Source organism: Bemisia tabaci, chromosome 7 (assembly GCF_918797505.1).
Source record: "Bemisia tabaci chromosome 7, PGI_BMITA_v3".
In the NCBI taxonomy this organism is placed as follows: domain Eukaryota; kingdom Metazoa; phylum Arthropoda; class Insecta; order Hemiptera; family Aleyrodidae; genus Bemisia; species Bemisia tabaci.
This window is the reverse complement of record NC_092799.1, coordinates 70,045-91,761: the sequence shown is the minus strand read 5'-3', so window position 1 is coordinate 91,761 and position 21,717 is coordinate 70,045. Positions and strand designations below refer to the sequence as shown.

At 41.8% G+C, this 21,717-nt stretch overlaps 1 protein-coding gene across 2 annotated transcripts in view; it reads left to right on the top strand.

Moving 5' to 3' along the window:
• The window catches only part of LOC109040327 (organic cation transporter protein), an 85,335-nt gene that overhangs the window by 8,706 nt on the left and 54,912 nt on the right, over positions 1-21,717 (top strand). For both annotated transcript variants that reach the window (XM_019056227.2, XM_019056228.2), the window contains one exon: positions 13,553-14,151. In XM_019056227.2, the coding sequence (XP_018911772.2) occupies positions 13,978-14,151 (174 nt within the window). In that variant the 5' untranslated portion in view covers positions 13,553-13,977. The remainder of the gene's footprint in view (positions 1-13,552; positions 14,152-21,717) is intronic.

Below are 21,717 nucleotides of genomic sequence, written 5' to 3'. Positions count from 1 at the left end.
GCGATACTACTGACGCATCATTGAAGCGTTGCCAAATAGTGCAGTGTGCGCAAACGTTATCGGTAAAAAGTGTGCGCAAATGATATTCGTGAAAAGCGTGCGCAAACGTTATCGGTAAAAAAAATGTGCGCAAACGTTATGCAGCCCCACCGGCTGCACACATGAAAAATTCAAAAATCGTCGTTGAGGGCTAGATTAGGGAACCAATCAGAAATGGATGTTACGTATCTGAACTTTACTAACTCAGCCAAAGCCAAGCCAAAACTTATTTCACGTTGTCTGGTCGCTTTAATATTTCAATTCCCACCTCTTGTCCTCTCGAAAAAACCAGCAATCTATTACTTTAAATCTCTCCCAGAAATTCCCGCAAATTACGTAAAATGTGTTCTTAAAAATAGAAGGGAAAATGTTGCCCTGATTAGAAAAAATAAAGCACGAGCCGAAGTGGACTACATTTTGCAAAGTTTACAATTACATTTACGTTTTCATTAAATTTTTTCAACTTTTTTATGTCTAACTCATTTAAGGAACAACATATAATATATGTTGTTGTTGTAACAAACGGCACATATTATGTGCCGTTTGTTTTCCTATATATGGAAACATATAGGCTCCTTATTTAGGTAAGGATCATTTAGAAATAACTGTTCCTCACTGCAAAATGCAAGTTAAGTGAGACATAGTGCGGAATGCAAATTGGCCGATTTTGATCGATCGAATATGCAGGGTGTTTCAGACCACCCGTACCAGGCCTTTTTCTCGGTTGGTATATAGGTCGTACGAAGTCTGAGACCGCGGGATTGAATAGGGAATTGACCCCAAGGAATCCGAATTTCGTGGTCCCGAAACCGCCCCCATCCCCTCTTGGGGGGTAAAGGGGGGGTCCAGATGCTAAAAGTCACGGTTCCCGACCGAATTGCGGATAGATCGCATCAGAATTGAAAAGCACGGAAAATTTCACGTGGAATTGATCCCTAAAAATCCAAAATCGGACCATCCAAGGCCCAAAAATGACCCCCTAAAGAGGGGGACAGTACCTCCCTCCATAATTTCTCTTTGGTCTCAAAATTGACGTAGATTCTCCAGAAAAAGACAGTTTCCCAGGTAATCGACCTCGAAAAATCCAAATTTCATGGTCTCGAAGCTCCTCTAGCTCTCCTTGGGGAGTAAACGGGGGGGGGGGCCCAATTTTAAAAATCGGGGCTCCTTTCCGAATCGCAAATTGATTGCATCCAAATTGAGGAGCAGAACACATTTACATCTTAAGTGACTCCTAAGAGTTCTAATAGACCCCCTGAACGGCAGAAAGTAACTCCCTGAGGAGGGGGGCTTCGCCCCCGCCAAAAATTTCTCAAGATTCCTCTTTGGTCGCAAAATTGACGTCAATTCTCCAGAAAAAGACGGTTTCCCATGTAATCAACCCCGAAGACTCTAAATTTCATGTTCCCTGAGCTCCTCGGGGTCGATTTCATGGGAAACCGTCTTTTTCTGGAGAATCGACGTCAATTTTGCGACCAAAAAGGAAACTTGAGAAATTTTTGGCGGGGGCGAAGCCCCCCTCCTCAGGGAGTTACTTTCTGCCGTTCAGGGGGTCTATTAGAACTCTTAGGAGTCACTTAAGATGTAAATGTGTTCTGCTCCTCAATTTGGATGCAATCAATTTGCGATTCGGAAAGGAGCCCCGATTTTTAAAATTGGGCCCCCCCCCCCCCGTTTACTCCCCAAGGAGAGCTAGAGGAGCTTCGAGACCATGAAATTTGGATTTTTCGAGGTCGATTACCTGGGAAACTGTCTTTTTCTGGAGAATCTACGTCAATTTTGAGACCAAAGAGAAATTATGGAGGGGGGTACTGTCCCCCTCTGTAGGGGGTCATTTTTGGGCCTTGGATGGTCCGATTTTGGATTTTAAGGGATCAATTCCACGTGAAATTTTCCGTGCTTTTCAATTCTGATGCGATCCATCCGCAATTCGGTCGGGAACCGTGACTTTTAGCATCTGGACCCATTCCTTGGGGTCAATTCCCTATTCAACCCCGCGGTCTCCGACTTCGTGCGACCTATACAAACCGAGAAAAAGGCCTGGTACGGGTGGTCTGAAACACCCTATACATGCCCTGAAGCTCCATGCACTTCGTCCGTCTCTCCTCGTCCACTCTCGTACATAACTTGCTGTTAACTTGCCTCCCCTCGATCGATTTTGGAGATTTCACAGCTGTTACTGGTAAGCGCGAAAAAAGCATTCACGATCATGTTTGCGATGAGGTGGTGAGGTGGTGAGTGCTAAATATTCAAACCATCAGAGAGGCCATCTACTGTCTGTCAGCGTGACAGCACAGTTTGAGTTTTCGTCGTTGATCGTTACTCAACGATATCGCAAGGCAGGAGATACGCCCCGTGTCCGGCGCCACGCGAACTATACCCTGCTACGGAGAAACGTCGTATGAGCTTTCAGAAGTTGCCAAATTTCATTTGAAAAATCACAAATTTTAGGAAACATTTATGAATGCTTGGCCTCCGAGTTTTTGTTCGCCATTTGATCTGAAAATTTCAAGAAAAATAATGCAAAACTTTCCTGTAATGAACCAGTGATGAAATATTCATTTTTTGAGAGGAAACTTTGCAATATTTGAATGCCTATACTGAGTTGTTCCTGAGCATGGTAGAAGTGCGAATCGCACTGCCTGTTTTGGCGCCCTGACGCAAGCCAAAGTCGCGAGTCGCCAGTCGGGAGGATTTTGCAAACGGATCGAGCAGAAAGAGGCACCATCCGTGGCGCTGACACACTGCCGGGAAAAGACGAATTTGTTGTAGGGGGGGGGGGGCAGTGGAGTAAATTGACTGCAATGTGGGTCATATTACTCAATAGGGTACCAAATGACGTCGGACAATGGAAAGAGGTTTTTTCAAAATCCGCGATTTTGCCCCCCTCATGGATTTTTCCCGGAGTTGGATATGTTGTGCCCTATCACAGACACGCCTTCATCCGGCAATGGCAAGTTCACCAAAAATTCTCCCCGCGCGCTACAACGTTGCCAAGTTAGAACCGTGAAAATTCCGTAGGTGACATTAAAATTGAGCTATGAAGTCGCGGTATGGACGAAACATTTCTAAAAAATGCGCAATTCAAGGACTTTCATAATTGTAATCAATTTTATCATGCATTGTTGCAAATTTTTCGATTTTTAAATTCATCCATTTTTACAAATCCGCAAATATCAAAAAAGGGCTCTATTCTGATTTGAAAAAAAAAAGTTGCCTAGATCGATAGTTCGTTTGATTCCGCATCCAGCGATCCAATATACCTTGCATGAAATGTTTTGCGTGCGAGATTTGGCCATTTTCGTAAACAGCTGACCAGACACAGAAGAGAGATACAAGAATGCGGGGAATATCTCATCAATTTTAAAATAGATATTATGAAAGACTTCATACGTTCACGTAAAGCGAATACGTTCACCTGATTACGGAGGGTAATTTTGTTCTGTCCGTAGAGAATGTACAGGGTGTACCAAAAGTCCGTCCCACCCCTGCTAAGTATTGAACGAATTGAGCTAAGGTAATTAAACTTTGGGAATGTTCCTATCTCAAAGGGGACCATCTTTTTTTTTTTTGGGGGGGGGGGGGGTCAAAATTTTGGTTCCCCCTCAGGGGGGGCGCGGGGAGCCCCCAACTTTTTTTGTCAAATGGCAACCCCTATCTTGTGATACCTCATTCGAAAGAGCATAAAAAACTAAGAATTTTGGCGTAAACTGCAGATCAATATCTTAACTTTTGACCGAGTTATGATAGGTCAAAGGTCAAAATTGACCTATTTTCAAAAATTCATAACTGCGGTTCAAATTATCATAAAAAAAATAAAACGGGAAAATTTACCAAATTGTGTCCGCTTTTAAGTAAGAATTGCAGAAATCACTTCGATTCAATTTTAAGGGGGGGGGGCTTGGACCCCCAAATACGTCAATTCAAAGGTCATTCAATTTTCCCGCAAAATAAGCCAATTTCCAATAGATTTGCCTCCACAGTATCTCAGTAAGGTCAATTCAGTTCAACATTACGTTGGCAAGTCCCCAAATTTCGGGGAAAGTTAAAAAAAAAAAAAAAAAAAGGAGCTAGTGATTAAAGTTAACCGTTTAAATTTCGTTTTTTTTTAACATTTCCCGAAATTTGGGGGCTTGCCAACCAAATGTTGAACTGATTTCGACCTTACTGAGATAATGTGGAGGCAAATCTAGGGGAAATTGGCTTATTATTTCGCGGGAAAATTGAATGAGAAACAACTTAATTAGCCAAAATACACACATAGTAAAAGAACAACCTAATTTAGGGAAAAGGCTGCAAATAAAAAAAAGGCTGCTTATTTGCAGCCTTTTCCCCAAATTAAGTTGTTCTTTTATTTTGAAAATTGAATGACCTTTGAATTGACGTATTTGGGGGTCCGAGCCACCCCCCCCCCCCCTTTAAAATTAAATCAAAGTGATTTCTGCAATTTTTACTTAAAAGCGGACACAATTTGGTGAATTTCTCGTTTTTTTTTCATTACGATAATTACAACCGGAGTTAAGATTTTTTGAAAATAGGTCAAATTTGACCTTTGACCTATCATAACTCGGTCAAAAATTAAGATATTATTGATCTGCGGTTTGCGCCAAAATTCTTAGTTTTTTATGCTCTTTCGAATGAGGTATCACAAGATAGGCAGTTGCCATTTGAAAAAAAAGTTGGGGGCCCCCTTCGCCCCCCTGAGGGAAGCTCAAAATTTTGACCCTCCCAAAAGATGGTCCCCTTTGAGATAAGAACATTCCCAAAGTTTCATTACCCTACCTCAATTCGTTCAAATGTTAGCAGGGGTGGGACGGACTTTTGGTACACCCTGTATATGCCGTTCAATGCAGCGTTGTAGTCCATGTATGGTTTTCTGATTCATGTTTAAGTCATAGTGGAGTCTAGAGACTACCTTTCACTCGTTGGGCAACATTGTTTAAGGGCCGTGCATGCCACCTCATGCAGTGAAGGCTCTTATTGCCAGAATGTTAGATTTGAAGCATGCCCACGAATGAACGTGCAAAGGATTTGAAAATATTCCGGTTTTGAATTTGATGTTTTTGCAGTAGAACCACTCTTTAATATTGTGCTATGAGTAAAAGGATATTATTAATTTCTCATCTACGAATCACAGACCCTTTCATGTGACATACGATAAACAGACAGAATGGGCAAATTGTATCGGATGATTTGTCAACCTCCCCTGAGGACCGTGCCTCTGGTAAGATGCGCATTCCAGAGGCTGGTTATGCATGATCTCTTCTCTAGAATCTTATTGTCAGCTATAACTGCAGCCTCTAGGTTTTTGTTGGAAGCAGAGTCGGCGTATACGCCGACTCTTCTTTTTTTAGGACTCTTTCTTTTTTTCCCTCATTTTACTCAGGTTTTGTCGTATATGACAAGACCTGTTTAGTAAATTCCATTTTTGCAATGAACACACAAAGTTTTCCAAATTTGAAAAGGCGCACCGGAAAATTGACCAAACTCAGATCGTGAAAGAATATCCGGTAGAATGCATTGTAAAATACGTATATTCTACCTGATGAGTATTTAGAGGTAAACTATCCCTACTTGAGCATTTTGAACGAGCGCGCTGCAGATTAAAACCATACTGGAGCAGTGAATTCAACCGACCAAAATTAGGTAGTCTTTATGTTAAGGGCATTATGATGCTGCAAAATCAATGAGCTGCGAATCATTGGAAAAAAAAAATTAATTTCGAATTTTGGTGCCCGATAGCACTTGATGACAAATCCGATTTCATGAGACGTTAGTTTTTTGATTAATAAAACATTGGAAGTGACGTACATAAAAAGCTATTTTTTCTCTCCACAAACTGCCAAAAAAATTACATTTCTACGAGTTGTAAAGTTTTTGAAGTGAAATGAGCCGGAATATTGAAGGCGCATTAGATTGTAAGAGTATAATACAATCTCACGCCTTTTACAGGCACGGAATATCAACCAAATCACTTGCAACTTCTCCTTTCGGACACAAAAGAGATTTTTCCGTCGGGATCTTAACTTAAAATCAAACTTTTCAATCCAGCTCCATACCAAAACCGCTGCTTTGAACATTTTTTCTCGATGGGCTAAGGTCCTTATTTCCATTGATGGTCCCATCACTCAAAAAAAACTACGGCCCTGTGACCCGGTTGCTCTGGACACTGGTGATCCCGGTGTTAACGCGCCGTAAGCCAGCTAGCACCGGATGCCGCGGCCGATGTCCCGTGGAGCCCGCGCGGCCTTCGTGGCCGTAAGACCGGATAGGAGCCGAGCGTAAGTTACGGGTTTCAGGATCGGAACCAACCGCTTCCACGGCCGTTGGCAGTGAGGTGAGATTCAGTTTTCGGAAAATGGCGTCACCATCAGATTAAAATTCAGACGGCTCCGTGTATATTCGCAGAAAATTATAGTATTTTACGTCAATGTTATTCAGTGCGTGAATTTAAAGTTGCCGCCAGCCTTGAACATAAATTCGGGAGCGATCGAGCCGCCACCACTCAGCGTTGTTTATTGAGGTTAGAATCCAGTCACTAAATTGCTTGGTCATTATTGGTCATTGCTCATTACGTGTGTTCGTTTTTCGTTTAATTTTGGAGGTTTCCGATATATTTTCTTGATTCTGTGTGGTGCACGATTGATTCAAAAGTTCTGTGTGATAACGCTTGTCAAATACTTTCGGAAATGCGACGAGAGTTAAGTGAAAATTGTCAGTTTTGGTACCTAGTACCTACGCACTGAGCTCATATCCTCTCCCCCTGTAAGTTCGTTTGCAATTCACTTATTTTCTCCCTACTAAGGGAAAGAACTTAAATTAAAGAAAAGCAATCAATTACCTGCCACGCATCTTCCCACAGAGTAAATTACCGCCACACTAAAATACTGATAATGTAGGCACGAGAATATCCATTTATTGCTGACTGTATTCTATCATCACTGCTTTTGCTTTGTTCTGCCTGTGTAAGAGGATACAGTTTTTATTCCATTTCGATCTAATCTCTAACTCATAGATGTTTTCAACTGTGAGTAGTATTGCAGTCTCTGACATCTTCCCTCTCTGTTACAAAAACAGCTGTTTGATAGCGGAAACTGTACAGATCCCATCCTGCGCAGATTATCTAATAGTGAAAGCAAGCTCGGAAGTTGTTGCTGTGAATAATCTCTCTGATTCCATATCCCAATTCTAGGGAGCTCAGTGTTACTGTAATAGTGGTAAAATTTTGTGTGAATCGCGCTTCAGTTTGCTGAAGGGAAGATCTATAATTTTAACAAGTGTGACAATTTTCGGTGGTATATTTCTTCGCTAATATTTTGTGGAAATTGTATCCGGTAGTTATTGCGGAGAGTTATATCTTGAAGTTTTGTCAACTTTTACTACTGAATTTACACTTTGAAATATTCTCAACCTCATTTTCAAGATTCTGAAGCTCTTCTAGTCATAAGGAGTAAAAATCTGTAAGTACCTAAACCTACGCCTGTGGTTTTCCTTTGTTAATCATTTAGGTGATTTCCTACTTTGCATTCGTATTTTTTATTGAGGAATGAACCAGGTTTTGTTTTTGACAAATGCTGAATTCTCATTGAGTGAAAGTAATTACATTTATTGAGAACGGGCTGCCAAGTGATAAAAATGATTTTTCAATTTACATTTTTCGCTGCAATGAGTTTTAGCAATTTATCATACCTTGGGCAGTCTGTTCTACATTTAAAATAGGTAGCAAGAATTTTTGATCTATCTACATTTGTTCCTTCCAGTGCTTCCCCAGTGCTTTATTTATTTCTACGAAGGCTTGCAACATTAAAGTTAGGTTTTTGAAAATTTCTCTTGATATCTCTACACGATGAATAAGCTAACATTCATATGCTGATTTTCTTTCTCAATAAGCATCATCTCTTCTCTAAGATTCATCTCTTTTCTCAAATTGACTTGCTGGTCTATCAGCCAAGGAGTTCAAATCTCTCTTGATATCTGAAACATGATCAACAAGCTAACGTTCATATGTTCTTTTTCTTTCTTAGACAGTGAATTATCCATCACTTTCCTGAAACTAAATTGTTATGAACTATCAACAAAGAAATATATACCTATTTTAAAAAGAAGGATAGAAAAAAAAGTAAAAATCTTGTTCAGAAATTGACACAAGGTAATTCACTCAATGTTTAAAACTTTGCTGGAAAGTTTTTCTTTTCTTTGTACTTTAATGGTGAATTTTCAGCTGTAGTTCCGAAAAAATCCACCACGTCGCGGACAGCGGCGTGGTGGATTTCCAGCTCGCGGCCGTCCAGCCCGTAAGTAGCGCCTGGAGCGCAAGCTGCCTATGCCGCTCGAGGCCGCGACTTACGGTTTTCATGTCCGTTGCACTCCGCGTCATCCCCGCACGTAGCAATCCAGCCGTCAGGCGCGTAGGCAAACGGTAGTGCCATATAGCCCATTCAGTCCGTGCTCCAGGTCCGCTGCTTCTGGCCTCCATGGCCGGAGCTTTTTTTGAGTGATTCTATTTATTTATCGTCAATTGGATTAAATTTTGCAACCGGAAAGTAGAATTTCTGTCTCATTCGTATATAAACTATCCCAGATAAGACAGAAATATTTAACCAATATTTAAACAATATTGTTTTGATATTTATGCAAACATCGGGTTAAAATTGGTTAAATATTGAGCCAATGTTAAAAGTGCACACCATATTTCCTTTTGGCATAAATACTGTTCTAATACTTTAAAATACTGTGAAACTCTGTGCCAATACTGTGAAAATATTTTATAATATTTCGGGTAAACATATTATTTTTAAAAATACCAAATAGAGATTTTGTAAATATTTTTTTAAAAAATAATTTTGATTAAAATATTATCAAAATATTGTCAGTATTGTGTAAATATTGCGACAATACTGACAATATTTGCCCAATATTGTAAAAATATTATGTCTTTTTTGGGAAATGCATAGAAAAACTATTGTTTCTTACATACGCTGTTTCTAAACTGAGCAACAAATTTTAGTTCCCAAATTCAGAATGTAATCCAATGGAGCATAGTCACCGCAGTTCAAAGAATGATACCTCATCTCTTCCCGAATATTTAATCGCTGAAAAACATTTAGACCGCGTTAAGCACAAAGGAAAAAAGCCACATTAGCTGTTGCCAAATTTGACCGAGCAATTCAATGCTGCATGTACAAGAGAACGTTTGTGCGAATTCCTTCGAGAATTTTAATGAATTTGCTTCGTACTAGGCAAAAAATTCACTGAAATTTGCACAAAAATCCGGACGACCGTTTACATGTAAACAATTAATTTGTCCAATTAAATTAAGCCATGACTGATGCGGCTTGGCTCCTTTCTGCCGAAGGCGGCCCACTTTGTAGTCCCTCGGGCTCATTTTTCTGTAAATTTCATTGCAGCCGTTTTAGGCAGTCTTTGAAAACTTGCCCACTACCTATGGCGTGGCGGTGTGGCAGCAATCTTGTAAAATTCGTATATGCACTGACCGCACTTCGTTGCCACAGATCTATTGCTTACGCCCAATAGACTGCAATGCTTGTAGAGTTGCTCCTGCAATTATTGGATTGAATAGTTGAGAAACCGGGCAGTGCATGCCAAAGAATTATCAGAGACATATTTATCCATAAGTTTGAGGGGATTGAACAACTTGTGGTTTAGAGCTAACTTGAGAGCTGATTTGCCACTTTGTTTCCAGAATTATGAGTTGCCTACAGATCGAGAGACTTATGATATATTTTTTTAACTCCGCTATGTACCCTAGTAGCACAATAATCTGTTTCACTAATATTTCAGAAACATCTCAAAAGTCTCAAACTTACATCATCTCATTGAAACGTTCCAAAAACATTTTTGAAGTACATAATTGACACGAAACACTTCGAAAGTTTCCTTAATATAAATTTGAAACGTTTTATCTAGAATATTGAAACCGTACATCATGCTTTGCGTATACTTTTCTAAAGTGAAGGTGTCCTAATCCCACTTATCGGTTGTTAATGATGAAGTATAACGATTCAGTCGGCAGGCATGGTTGGTATCAAGGAATTCCTGTTGTGACGGTTCTGATCCCACAGCGACATTTGTTAAAACAAATGTCTGAAAATTTTTGTTATTTAGCCTCTAAGCAACCCCCGTGGAAACACATTTCTGAAACATGCAAACGTTTCTAAGACATTTTATAGTGAACAGTCAGAACCTAATTTTCTCAAATACATGTAATAGAAATGTTTCTGAAACGTATCAGTGAAACTTTGAAACATCCTCAATAGGTTTCAAAAACATCTTCTCACGGTGTAGGCGACACAAGAATTTGGGGTGACATAGAGAAGTGTCTGAAACGTGTTAAAAATTGAATGAGCACATTCTGAACGTGTTCAATATGTTTTGATGAAACGTAGGAAATATTTTGAAAACCATCGAAATGTTTTGGAAACGTTTCTGAAACAATTCTGTGAGATCATCAAGCACCTTTCCTTTCAAAAATATGTTTCAGAAATGTTCCTGAAACGTTTCACCGAAACTTTGATACATTCTCAATATTTATCAGAAACATCTGCGTATCCTACAGAGATGTTTCTGATAAATATGTCATGATAAAGATGTCGGTTTGACAAAAATTTGGGGTGACATAGAGAAGTGCCTGAAACGTGTTAAAAATTGAATGAAAATGTTTCGATGAAATGTGTTGACGACGTTTCTTGATTTCAGTGAAACATTTTTAAAACACTTTTGACACCCATTATGTGCTACTAGGGTAAAGGCGGCAAAGAAAGAAGGAAGATTAGGTAAATGACTCTTCACGAGGCAATTATTTTCCCAATTTTTTTTTTACAATTATTGGTTGTCTTCGGACATTTTTTGAAATTTTGTCCCTGAAACAAATTGCGCCACGTCCGAACATCTTCACCTCCTTACTCACACCAAAAGATGTAACTGAAATGATTCCACCAGCATTTCACGTTATCGAATTTTGTCTCGTACCTCATTTTTCAACAAGACAACATGAGGCCTTGTTCCTTTCAATTAAATTCCCCTGTGGTACTGGAAAGAAGTCTTCATATAAGTTCAAAACTGAATTTAATCAGATTTCTGTTAATCAGTAAGACGACATTAGAAGATATTAAGCATATATAGAGGACATACTTAAGCTGGGCCGAATTTTTAACCAGGAACTTCTGTTTCTGGCTTATGTCAGAAACAACTTATGTATGTATACCATCAGTTTCCATATTTAGATAGATTATTTAATGAATATTTCAGAAATGATAATTTCTTATTGCAAAACGTCGTCCAGTTAACCATAATTGCTAATAATATTCGATATAGGTCTCTCAGCGTGACAGTAGCTTGATATTCCAATGCATCTGTCTGATTGTGACCTGAACTCTCTCCCCTCCTGTCATACGATTATATTCATTAGAGTTAGAATATTTTAATCTAATGAACACGTTTGGATTTCTTTAGCCTTTTGATTTCTTCGTAGAATAGTTTTGATCCAACACTTTATCATCACCTCCCTAACCAACTCCACACTCGAAGATTAGTTCCTTACATTTGTATGTGCTTTTGATTCATTTTGATGAGCGCTACCTATGTCGCAGAAACCTTAAAATCGGCAACGTCTGTCAATGGCAGTGGTAATGTGTGGCGAGTCCCAAGCAGTAAGACCAGGTCTTTCATAATAGTTATTGCAGGCGGCCACAGTTGCCTGGTAGCACTCAAGTACTTTTCTCTCTGCAAAAACACGTAGAGAATTTCTAATTATAGTGAAATACGAGGCAACTGTGTCACCATGGTGACGTAAGACGTATGGCGCGACAGCGCCGTCAGCTCGGATCCCGTGCAGCTTCCCGATGCTACGCCTCCTGGAGCGATGTTGCTAGATTGCCACCATTTTTCCTAGGAATTTCAAATATTTTAGGCTTATGACGTCACAAATAGGTATCAAATTTTTATAAGCGTAACGATTCATTCCCTCCAGTGCGGTATTGCCCGAGTCACCGTATTCTATTAAGAAGCTAGAAGTGTTTAGAATATATTATGCCGCAAGAAAGTTTTTTCTCCCAATAGATATCGATGATTTTAAGTCATGAGGTTTTTAGGCAATGAATATCTATAATGAATGCCCAGTAGTTATGCGGCGGTGCGGACCTCCTCAAAAAATGGTGTAAAGAAAAACTATTTAAAATTTACTTTTTACAGTGTCTGCCTTTTTAAAGCCTCTTACTGCCTTTTTTAAGAGTGCGGAATTTCCAGATTATAATTTATATTTACGAATTCTCACAAACTGCACCAAAAATTTTAAACTTCAGCTTATTCTTCAGAAATCCAGAGTGAGTTTTCCATCGAATTATAAAACTCTGATTTTTGACTCAACTTAATAAATATCGCTGTCTTGAGGATTTTGCCTTTGCAGAAGTGGACTGAGGTCATCTTTCTCATCGACAATCGCACTGTTATACCTTAGAGTCACGGACTTTTTTGTTTGCTTAAAAATTCTTTTAATGGTGTATGCTGAAATTTGAAACCATCTGAAATCATTTGGGATTTTTTGTCAATATTTCGATTTTCCATGAGACTCCATGTACCATTTATTATAAGCACAGCGTTGCAGAGTTTGTTTTTTGCTCAAAAAGTGTTTGAACTGTAGATTTTGGCCTTAGGCGGGGCCATTCGCAAACATTTTGGGCCCAAAGTTAGTTTGCCAGTTTCTGAGTCTGCGATGCTAAGGAGGATCGCCGCATGAGCTTTCAAATGTTGTCAAATTTCTTGTAATAAAACAAATTTCCAGGGAAATCTGTGAATTCTTCTCCTTTATTTTTCAGAGAATTTTACTGGCAGCAAGATCTAAACTCTCTGAAGATTTCAAGAGAAAAACTGTATGACTCCTTGAACTTGAGCTTTTTATTTCTAAGCCTTTATCTCCTAAGCACATTCAGAAGTATAGGACTCTCTGTAAATGACCGAAGTGGACTATATTTTGCAAGTATAGGAGCTACAGTTTCTATGGCTCATCTATGAAATCGCTTATGTCTATTGAAAAACTTATGGCACAAAAGCTATTTCTAAACTAATCTAGAAATTGTAATTTCTATTTGCAAAATGTAGTCCAATTACCTATCATGTGCAATCGGACTAATAGGGTCAATAAATTCCATTATACATCCTGTTAACACATTCCTTTATTTTTTAAACTGAGGCTTTCAATGTTTTCTTCCATGTTTCGTGTCCATCGATAAGATACAAACCTAATTTATGCACACCTCCATCTAAAGGTGAGACACAAAGTGAGAACAATTGAAAAATTACGATCATAGGAATGCGCACCACTTGAATGAACCGTAGCTTATAATTGACCAATGTATTAAAAAAAACTCCCAAGTGAGATTAGTAGCCACAATCACTTAAGTCTATTCTCAAAGGAACCATTCAAGAGAGGGCTCGGCATTCACCATTCATCCGCTCAGTAATACACCCACTGTAAAACAAGTGTTTTCTGTTTCAGATAACGATGACTGGAATTCACCTACCTCCCACGGTTCTCATCACATAAGATGACAGCGTCTCCTCATCAGTTAACCAGTCACAATGATGCCTCGCACTAGTTTGGATTTTCGACAAACCTTGATTCCAAGTACTAGTAAAAATCTACCCAACTGTGGCACTTAGCAATCAAGTCAGTTTACAGTACGTCAATCAGAAAACCAGTGTAACCTCTTCGATCACTTAGTATAATAAAAAAAGCGTGGTATCTATCTTTTATGTGCCAAAACCCGAGCATCAACAAATGTTCTTTCAATACAAACCAACCAAAGGTGGCATCTAGTGATCCGTTTCGGCTAATATTCAATTTAATTGCGTGAATCAGTGTTCCAATCAGTGATTGTGAATATTGCGTCCGTGGATTGATTGTGATCGTGTGTTTTGACCATGGAGGATCCGGTGGAAAAACTGATCGGAGAGTTTGGGCCGTGGCAGGCGAGGCTGGGTCTGCTGATGGCTCTGCTGAAACTGCCAATATGCTGGTTTCAGCTCAACATCATCTTCATAGCGCCAACCACACCTTTCTGGTGCATCGAAGTCTCGCCTAACACCGGCACACAGGTAATTGACCGGTTAATTTTTCTCTTTTGTCACCTGGAAAATTGAGCAGAAACTCCAGAAGACAAACTCCCAACTCCTTTTTTATCTTGACTGGATTTCATGGGTTACATGTAATAACTGGTTTAATTTTCTTAATTTCAATGATAAGCTAGTTAACTAGAAAAGAAATATTAGAAAAATGATCAACAGGTTTCAAACACTAATAGCAAAAAAGCATAACTCGCGATAAACTGTCAATTCTGAGTGCCGAAAACGTGAATCTCGGCATTTTTGCCGTATTTTCCAACAGTTCGAGAAATTATTCAAAATGCTGATAGAGTCTAAAAAAGCATTTTAGTCTTCCTGTGCTGAAGAATTATTACCCCTCTACCAACAAAAAAGGGGAATGTAGACAGTTTTTTTAGAATAGCGACCCTTACGTGCTTCGCACGTAGCAGTTTATGCAGACTGAATGACAGGAGAAAAAATGCGGTGATTTTCGGATTCAGCTGCCAAAATTACACAAGAGCCATTTATCGCATGCTTATTCAAGTTTCCTATCTGTTCCTGACATCAATATTTTTTCGGACAAGTGCTCCTTTCCGCCTTCGTAAATACATGTAAAACTCATCCGATTGTTATGCGTCGGAGAAGAGAGGGAAATTTTATTCCTCACACAACAAGTGGAGTTATTCCCACTCAATTCTTGTCGCTGCAGCCGAAAATGATCCTCGTTCTCTTCCAAAACCTTCGGAAAAATCAATATCCCAAAGAGAGGGGATTTTTTTGAGCTGAAAAATCTATTTTTAAAAAATTTGGTAGATTTTCGATGAAAAAAAGATCATTTTCGGATTGAGAGGCAAAAATTGAATGAGAATCAGCCTCTAGTATCTGAGAAAAATGTTTTCCTTATTTCCTTTCCGGCGCACAATAACCGAATGAGTTATACATGGTGTTATATGGGCGAATGGGAGCACTGGCCCGCCAAAACCTCGGTATTAGGATTAGAAAAGAAACTTTAATAGACATGGAATACTAAATTCCCTATGAGATTTTGGCTGCTGAATCCGAACACGGATTTAGCTTTTTTCCATCATGCACGGATTTTCCGGAACACTGATACTTCTCTGGAAAAGCTAGATTTGTAGGGAAAATTCCTATTTTTGCGGAGAACATTGACGTAACACCTAACCCAAAAAACGGACGTGATGTTGATCGATATCAGCGTTCATAAATCTATCCGAGGTGGGTTGAACAATTTCAAACAAATCTAAAAAATTAAAAGTGGACCATTGCTCCCAGTAAGTATGTATCTCGTTAACAACTCGATCACTTGCGCTATTTTTGTGCCAAGTACATTGAAGAATATTTGGAATGGATAAATTGTTGTTCGCGAAATTTTCTTGTATGCTTCCCATTTTATTAGTGATTGATGCTTTTGATCAGCAAACTGAAAAGAGAACATTGCAAAACAAAGATTTCTCGGATTGAGGAGTGGACTAGGATAGTGAAATATTTGCGATGGACCGTTTGATGAAGGCTTGAAACAAGAAATGTGTTACTGAGTCCAAGAGTGCAAAAGCCTAGGACACCGTGTGCCTCGCGGTAGGCCCTACAATGACTAATTACAAATTCTCAACCCCAGCACGCACCCTTGGTGAACGCGCAATGCGTGAAATATTCCTTCTGTAATGTAGGCGCTAACATGCGTTTTACGGTATCTGAACTGTGTTTGACGCGATTATTTAAACTCGCGGAATTAGCGTTTTTCAACTCATGATTTGATTTTTTTTTTATGATTTTGAGGTTCTTGTACACTCCGTATGGATAATTTTTCTTCAATATAAAAAAAATTAAACATGAAAATCAAATTATTTTCCTCTCTTAACTTCTTTTACCTAACACCTGTTAGGTCTATATGTTCCCCGCGAAAATAGGAATTTTCCCTACAAATCAAGCTTTTCCAGAGAAGTATCAGTGTTCCGGAAAATCTGTGCATGATGGAAAAAAGTTAAATCCGTGTTCGGATTCAGCAGCCAAAATCCCATGGGGAATTTAGTATTGCATGCCTATTAAATTTTCTTTGCACCGCCCGACGCGGGATGGAGAGCAGAACCTCCGCTCCAAACGCGTCTCCGATCGGCCTGGCTCCCTTCCTGCCAGGCCGATTTTTCCGAAAACCGTCGGCGGATACTTTTGGAGAATATTATTGCGATCGCGGTCAATTTTAGTAAACGTAGCTGGGAACATTTTGATTTATTTTGGGGAGTAATTGCAATCGCACAGTGTAATAGCGACTGCTGAAACTTAAGATTGCAGGACTCAGCGTTTGATTTCAATTTTTTTTTTTTTTTTTGCAATGTGACGCTAGAACATACAAACGATGAAAAAAATTAAAATTCAAGAATATTGGCCATGTTCCGCTATTGAGCAATTCAAATCTTCCTCCTCTTCTCTTCTTATGAATGAAATTATTGAACTGCCGCAGTAACCTTCAAGTCCCCGGCCGCTACGCTTCCCACACCAGAGTTTGAAAATGAAAAGTAAAAAAAAAAAAGATGCGCGGTGCCGACGAATTCAGGTTTCCCGACGGACTGAGCTCAAAACAATCCCTCCGGTGAGCGAGATCTTGCGACACGGCGCGCTCGAGCAATGCGTAGTCATATGAGTATAGCATAACCATGGGAACAGCAATCCAGCCCTCCGTCTCCAAAATCCGCGTGACCTACTGAGAAACTGAGTCGGCACCGGTACCCTCGGGGGGCTCCCGCGGCTCCCCCGTCGCGGACCCCCGGGGGGCGTTTGCACCGCCTAACGCGGGACGAAAGGCAGAACCTCCGGTCCAAACGCGGCTCCGATCGGCCCGACAGGAAGAGAGCCAGGCCGATTTTTCCGAAAACCGTCGGAGGGCACCAGCGCACCTCCGGATGGAGGGATCGCTTAATCCAACCTGACCGAACGTCGCCAACGCGGAGCCGACCTGCAGACGGAACTGGGAGCCCGGAGGACGAACGGGAAGGTAAGAAGTGGGACACTTCACGCGGGGGTGGAAAAACGGTCTTTCGGGGCGCAGCGCCCCTCCGGGGAGGCCGGGGTCAGCGATTCTTTGGACTTAAGCTCCGGCCACCCGAGTGCACCCGCGTGCCGAATCCCGAGCCGGAAGGACGAACGTGGCGCGAGGGGTGACGGTTTTCCCGAAAAACTCTTAGGGGCTGCAGCAACCCCCCCGAGGGTCGGGCCGAAAAACCCGGCGGGGGGACCGGAGACCCGGCCGCAGGGGTCCCGCCGATCGATCCTCAGGGGCGTGGGACATAGGGGGGCCGCGGGACGGGGTCAAGAAGTTCAAGGTTACGGCGGACCGCTTAAGAACGGTATTTCGGGGAGCAGCCCCCCCCCCCCCTGGAGGGGCCGAAGTCAGAAATTCCCGAAACCTAAGCTCCGGCCGCCCGGAGGCGTCCCGGTACCGAATCCTGAGCCGCAAAGACGAAGGAGGAGGGAGCGGTGGCGGTTTTTCCAGAAAAACCCTTGAGGGCTGCAGCAATCCCCCGGGGGGTCGAACCGGGAAAACCCGCGGAGGGACGGGAGAGCCGGCCACCGGGATCACGCCGACCAAGTTTCAAGAGCGCAGGAGACGGCAGGACCGCGGAACGAGGATGGTGGTCTCAAGGTGACGAAATCCGACCAATCCTTTTACTACATAGAGTTCAGAAGATCATAAAACTGCGAACGTTTAAGAGCTGAAGAAGAAAAATAACGCGAAAGTGCCAGATTCCGGTTTCCTGACGAAGTGCAGTAGTGAACACCTATAACTGTCGAGGGAGATCCAGCGACACCGCGCGTTCGAGCCGTATGCTGTCATGTGAGCATAGGTAACCATAGCAACAGCAATCCGGCCTTACCGTTTCCAAAATCCGCGCGACCCACTAAGAAATTGGGTCAGTACCAACTTTCCGGGGGGCTCCCCCGACGCCCCCCTTACGGCTCCCCGGGGGGCGCTCTCACCACCCAAGTGAAACGAAGAGCAGAATTGCCGGTCTAAACGCCGCCGCGATCGGCCCGGCGGGGAGGGAGCCAGGACGATTTTCCCGAAAACACAAAAAGAGCCCCCGCGCCCCCCCCCCCCCCGGATGGTGGGATCTCCAAACCCGATCTTAGCAGGTGTCCACGACCCAGAGCCCACCGGCAGACGGAGCCGGGGGCTCGGGGGACGAACGAAAGGGTACGAAGTGACCATTAACACGTAAGGGTGTAAGAAACGGCCTTTCGGGGCGCAGCGCCGATCCGGGGTGGTCGGGGTCGGTAATTTTCTGGAGGTAAGCTCCGGCCGCCGGGGGGCGCCCGGGTGCCGAATTCCGAGCCGAAAAGACGAACGGGGCGGGAGCGGTGGCAGTTTTTCCGAAAAAACCCGTGAGGACTGCAGCAACCCCCCGAAGGGTCGGACCGGAAAAACCCGCGGAGGGACGGTAGAGCCGGCCGCCGGGATCACGCCGACCAAATTTCAAGAGCGTAGGACACGGAAGGACCGAGGGACGGGGCCGGGAATCTCAAGGTCACGAAATCCGTCCAATCCTTTTATTATATAGATTAACTAAATCGAGTTTTCCGAGTTACGCAGTTCTGCACTCTCACCATCGATGTACACAGATTTACTCGAGAATTGAAATTTTACCAAAGGAAATTTGGCAACGTCTGGAGGCCCATAAAACGGCGTTCCTCCATTGTACGGAAGAGTCGACCACGTGTGTAAAGAGCGGATACACATTTCGTGTACCAATTTCGAGAAGGTTTAAGATTCATTTGACATAAACCAAATTCTATTTTTGATGCTAAAGACAAGGTTACTGCTTTGTTTGGCATTGAACCCGTTACAGATCTAAAACCACCTGAATGTGAAGATCTCTAATTACTTTTCCCAACTCTGACATTCCTATTGCCAGCGCGCCCGGGAAAAGCTAGCTTCAATCATAATTAATCGGTACCCACAATACACGTATACTTGGCGCTGGATCACCACGTTGAATCAACACGGCGTTGCCTGATCGCAAGAATAAGCCCTCTTTACCCGGTTTAATGAGGTGATTTTCACGCCCATTTGGCAACTCAAGCGCAGCTTGAAGTACTCTTGACCTACATCTACATCATTGTTCAAGTGTCTGGAGTGCATTGACATCGAGCCGATCTGACGGGTCAAAACATTGCGAAAAACTGTTCGTCGTCATCAAATATCGGGGAAATTAAACGTCATTGAACAGAACGGAATTATTAAGGGCAAACATTTTGACTGATGTCTCAGGACTAATTTGACCACATTTTGCTATTCGGGACTACAATCTCTGGCTCAGTTTAGAAATGATGCATGTATGATTAGTTTTAAGTGCTTTTACAAATGAGACAGAGATTTTAGTTCCTGATTGCTAAATGTACTCCATAATTTAAGGACAGCATGCTTTTATGCGGAAAAGATGAAGCCTTTTTTCTGCTGTAGAGGTTTTTCGGAAAGTCACCCGTCGAAATTACAGCCTCCATTTCTTTGAGGAAGTCATCATTTTTTTTCTGAATTTTTATTATGGCTCCGGATCCAAATATGGATAGATGGATACCAATACCAATGGCCACCTTTCCATAATTTTGGACGCTAAATTCTTCCATGACCTCATAAATATTGACATTTCAAGTTAAATAGGCATTTCAGTGTGTCTTGGATCTTTCAGGCTAAGAAACTTAATTTCTTTTCTTAGACTCTTTGAAAAATCCCATGCGGATTTATTCATACAGCGAACTGATTATTGTAATTGATAAAAAAAGGAGACACAGGGATAATGGAGCCACCTCACTGGTGTAAACGGGTGTTTGCGATGGACGAAGGAGATAAGTAATAAACTAGCTAACAGTAACCCACGAGAGACCCCTTTGTTAATCCATCATGTTCCTCTTTCGTCGCTATTGGAATCACCTGCCTCCACAAAATGAATAGCTCCATCCTTCTCGTGGCTTCTTTACCTAGCAATGTCAAATTTCAGCCCGCAGTGTGGTAGAGACAGAGTACTCACAGAGTACTCAGAGCAGTGTAGCAAGAGCAGTGTACTCAGAGCAGCAAGTATTTCACAGAGTACTCAGTGCATTTCCTTCTTCATTCACACAGATAGGTCCTTTCATGAACGTCCACATATACTTAGCTCCTTTCTGCTGAACTCGCTTGACTGGATTTACCTCCTGTCATAATAACTCAACATTTTTGACATAGGTATTTAGTTTAATTCAAACCGCGCCCTTTTTACAGAATCACGCGAATATTTAAATGTCCCAATTCATCATCCGTCTGACACAAAGCTATACCTACTTCGCAATGAACCCTATCGTCCATTTAACTCAGTGCTTTCTTGGGCTCATCTCAAAGTGTACTCACGCCCTTCCGTGCATTTCTCTCTCCGATTCGTTGTCGAATTGAGACCGAAAACTCACAACTTCCGGCGGGCAGTTAGCATCCCAAAACCGGTATGATAAGCGATTACAAGATTGCACAACGGCTCAAAGGTATACCACGATAAAGATCACAAAAATCGGTCTCGTTGCCAATGTGGACTCGGAGTCTGGGATGTTGAAGCTGGGGAGGAATGCGGGGCTCCTCCTTCCTCCTCGAGTCCTTCCTCGGTTCTTGTGACGTCACTCATTAAGAGTGAAAGTTACGCTGACGCTGAAGCAGCCCTGCTGTCCGCGAACGCGCCCGGTCTCACACCAAACATCGCTGCGAGCCGGCTTCCATCGGTGTCGGATTGCCACGATCCACGATGCCGTGAAGGCCTCGATAGACGGTCCAGGAGCACCATAGAGTACAATGGAGTCGCAAAGCACTGGATCGCCGTTGAAGTCACTTTTCGAGGCTGTTTTGTCCAGTTCTCCGGAGACTAGTGTGCGGCGACTAGCGACGACGCATACGCAGAGACTCGCGCTCAGCGCTCCCCACTCCCGACAGTCCCGACTCGGCTCCGTTCGTCGGCTAGACACACACTGAACCAGCTGAAATAAGTAGGCCGGTAATAAGTCTGAAATTGAGTCCATATATCAATATTATCTCGGAGTAACATACATTAATGGATTCATTATGGCTTTGAATATCTATTTCAAGCAAAATTTGCACAAATTAATACCGATGGAATTAAAAAAAGTCGAAAAAACACAAGCAGTCGTTGATTTCTCCATAAGCCACCGTGTAAAAAAATGCCGGTTGGTTCACACTTGGTATAAGTCAGAAATTAAATTCCTATATGAATTTTATCCAGGAGTAATATACATCAATGGATTCATTATGACTTTGACTATCTAATTATAGCAAAATTTGCACAAATTGATATCGATGAAATTAAAAAATGTCGAAAAAACACGGGCAGTCGTTGCTTTTCCCGTAAGCCGCCGTGATAAGAAATGCCGGTTGGTTCACACTTGGTATAAGTCAGAAATTAAATCCCAATATGAATATTATCCAGGAGTAATATACATCAATGGATTCATTATGGCTTTGACTACCTTTAAATAGCAAAATTTGCAAAAATTAATGCTGATTGAATTATAAAATGCCTAAAAAACACA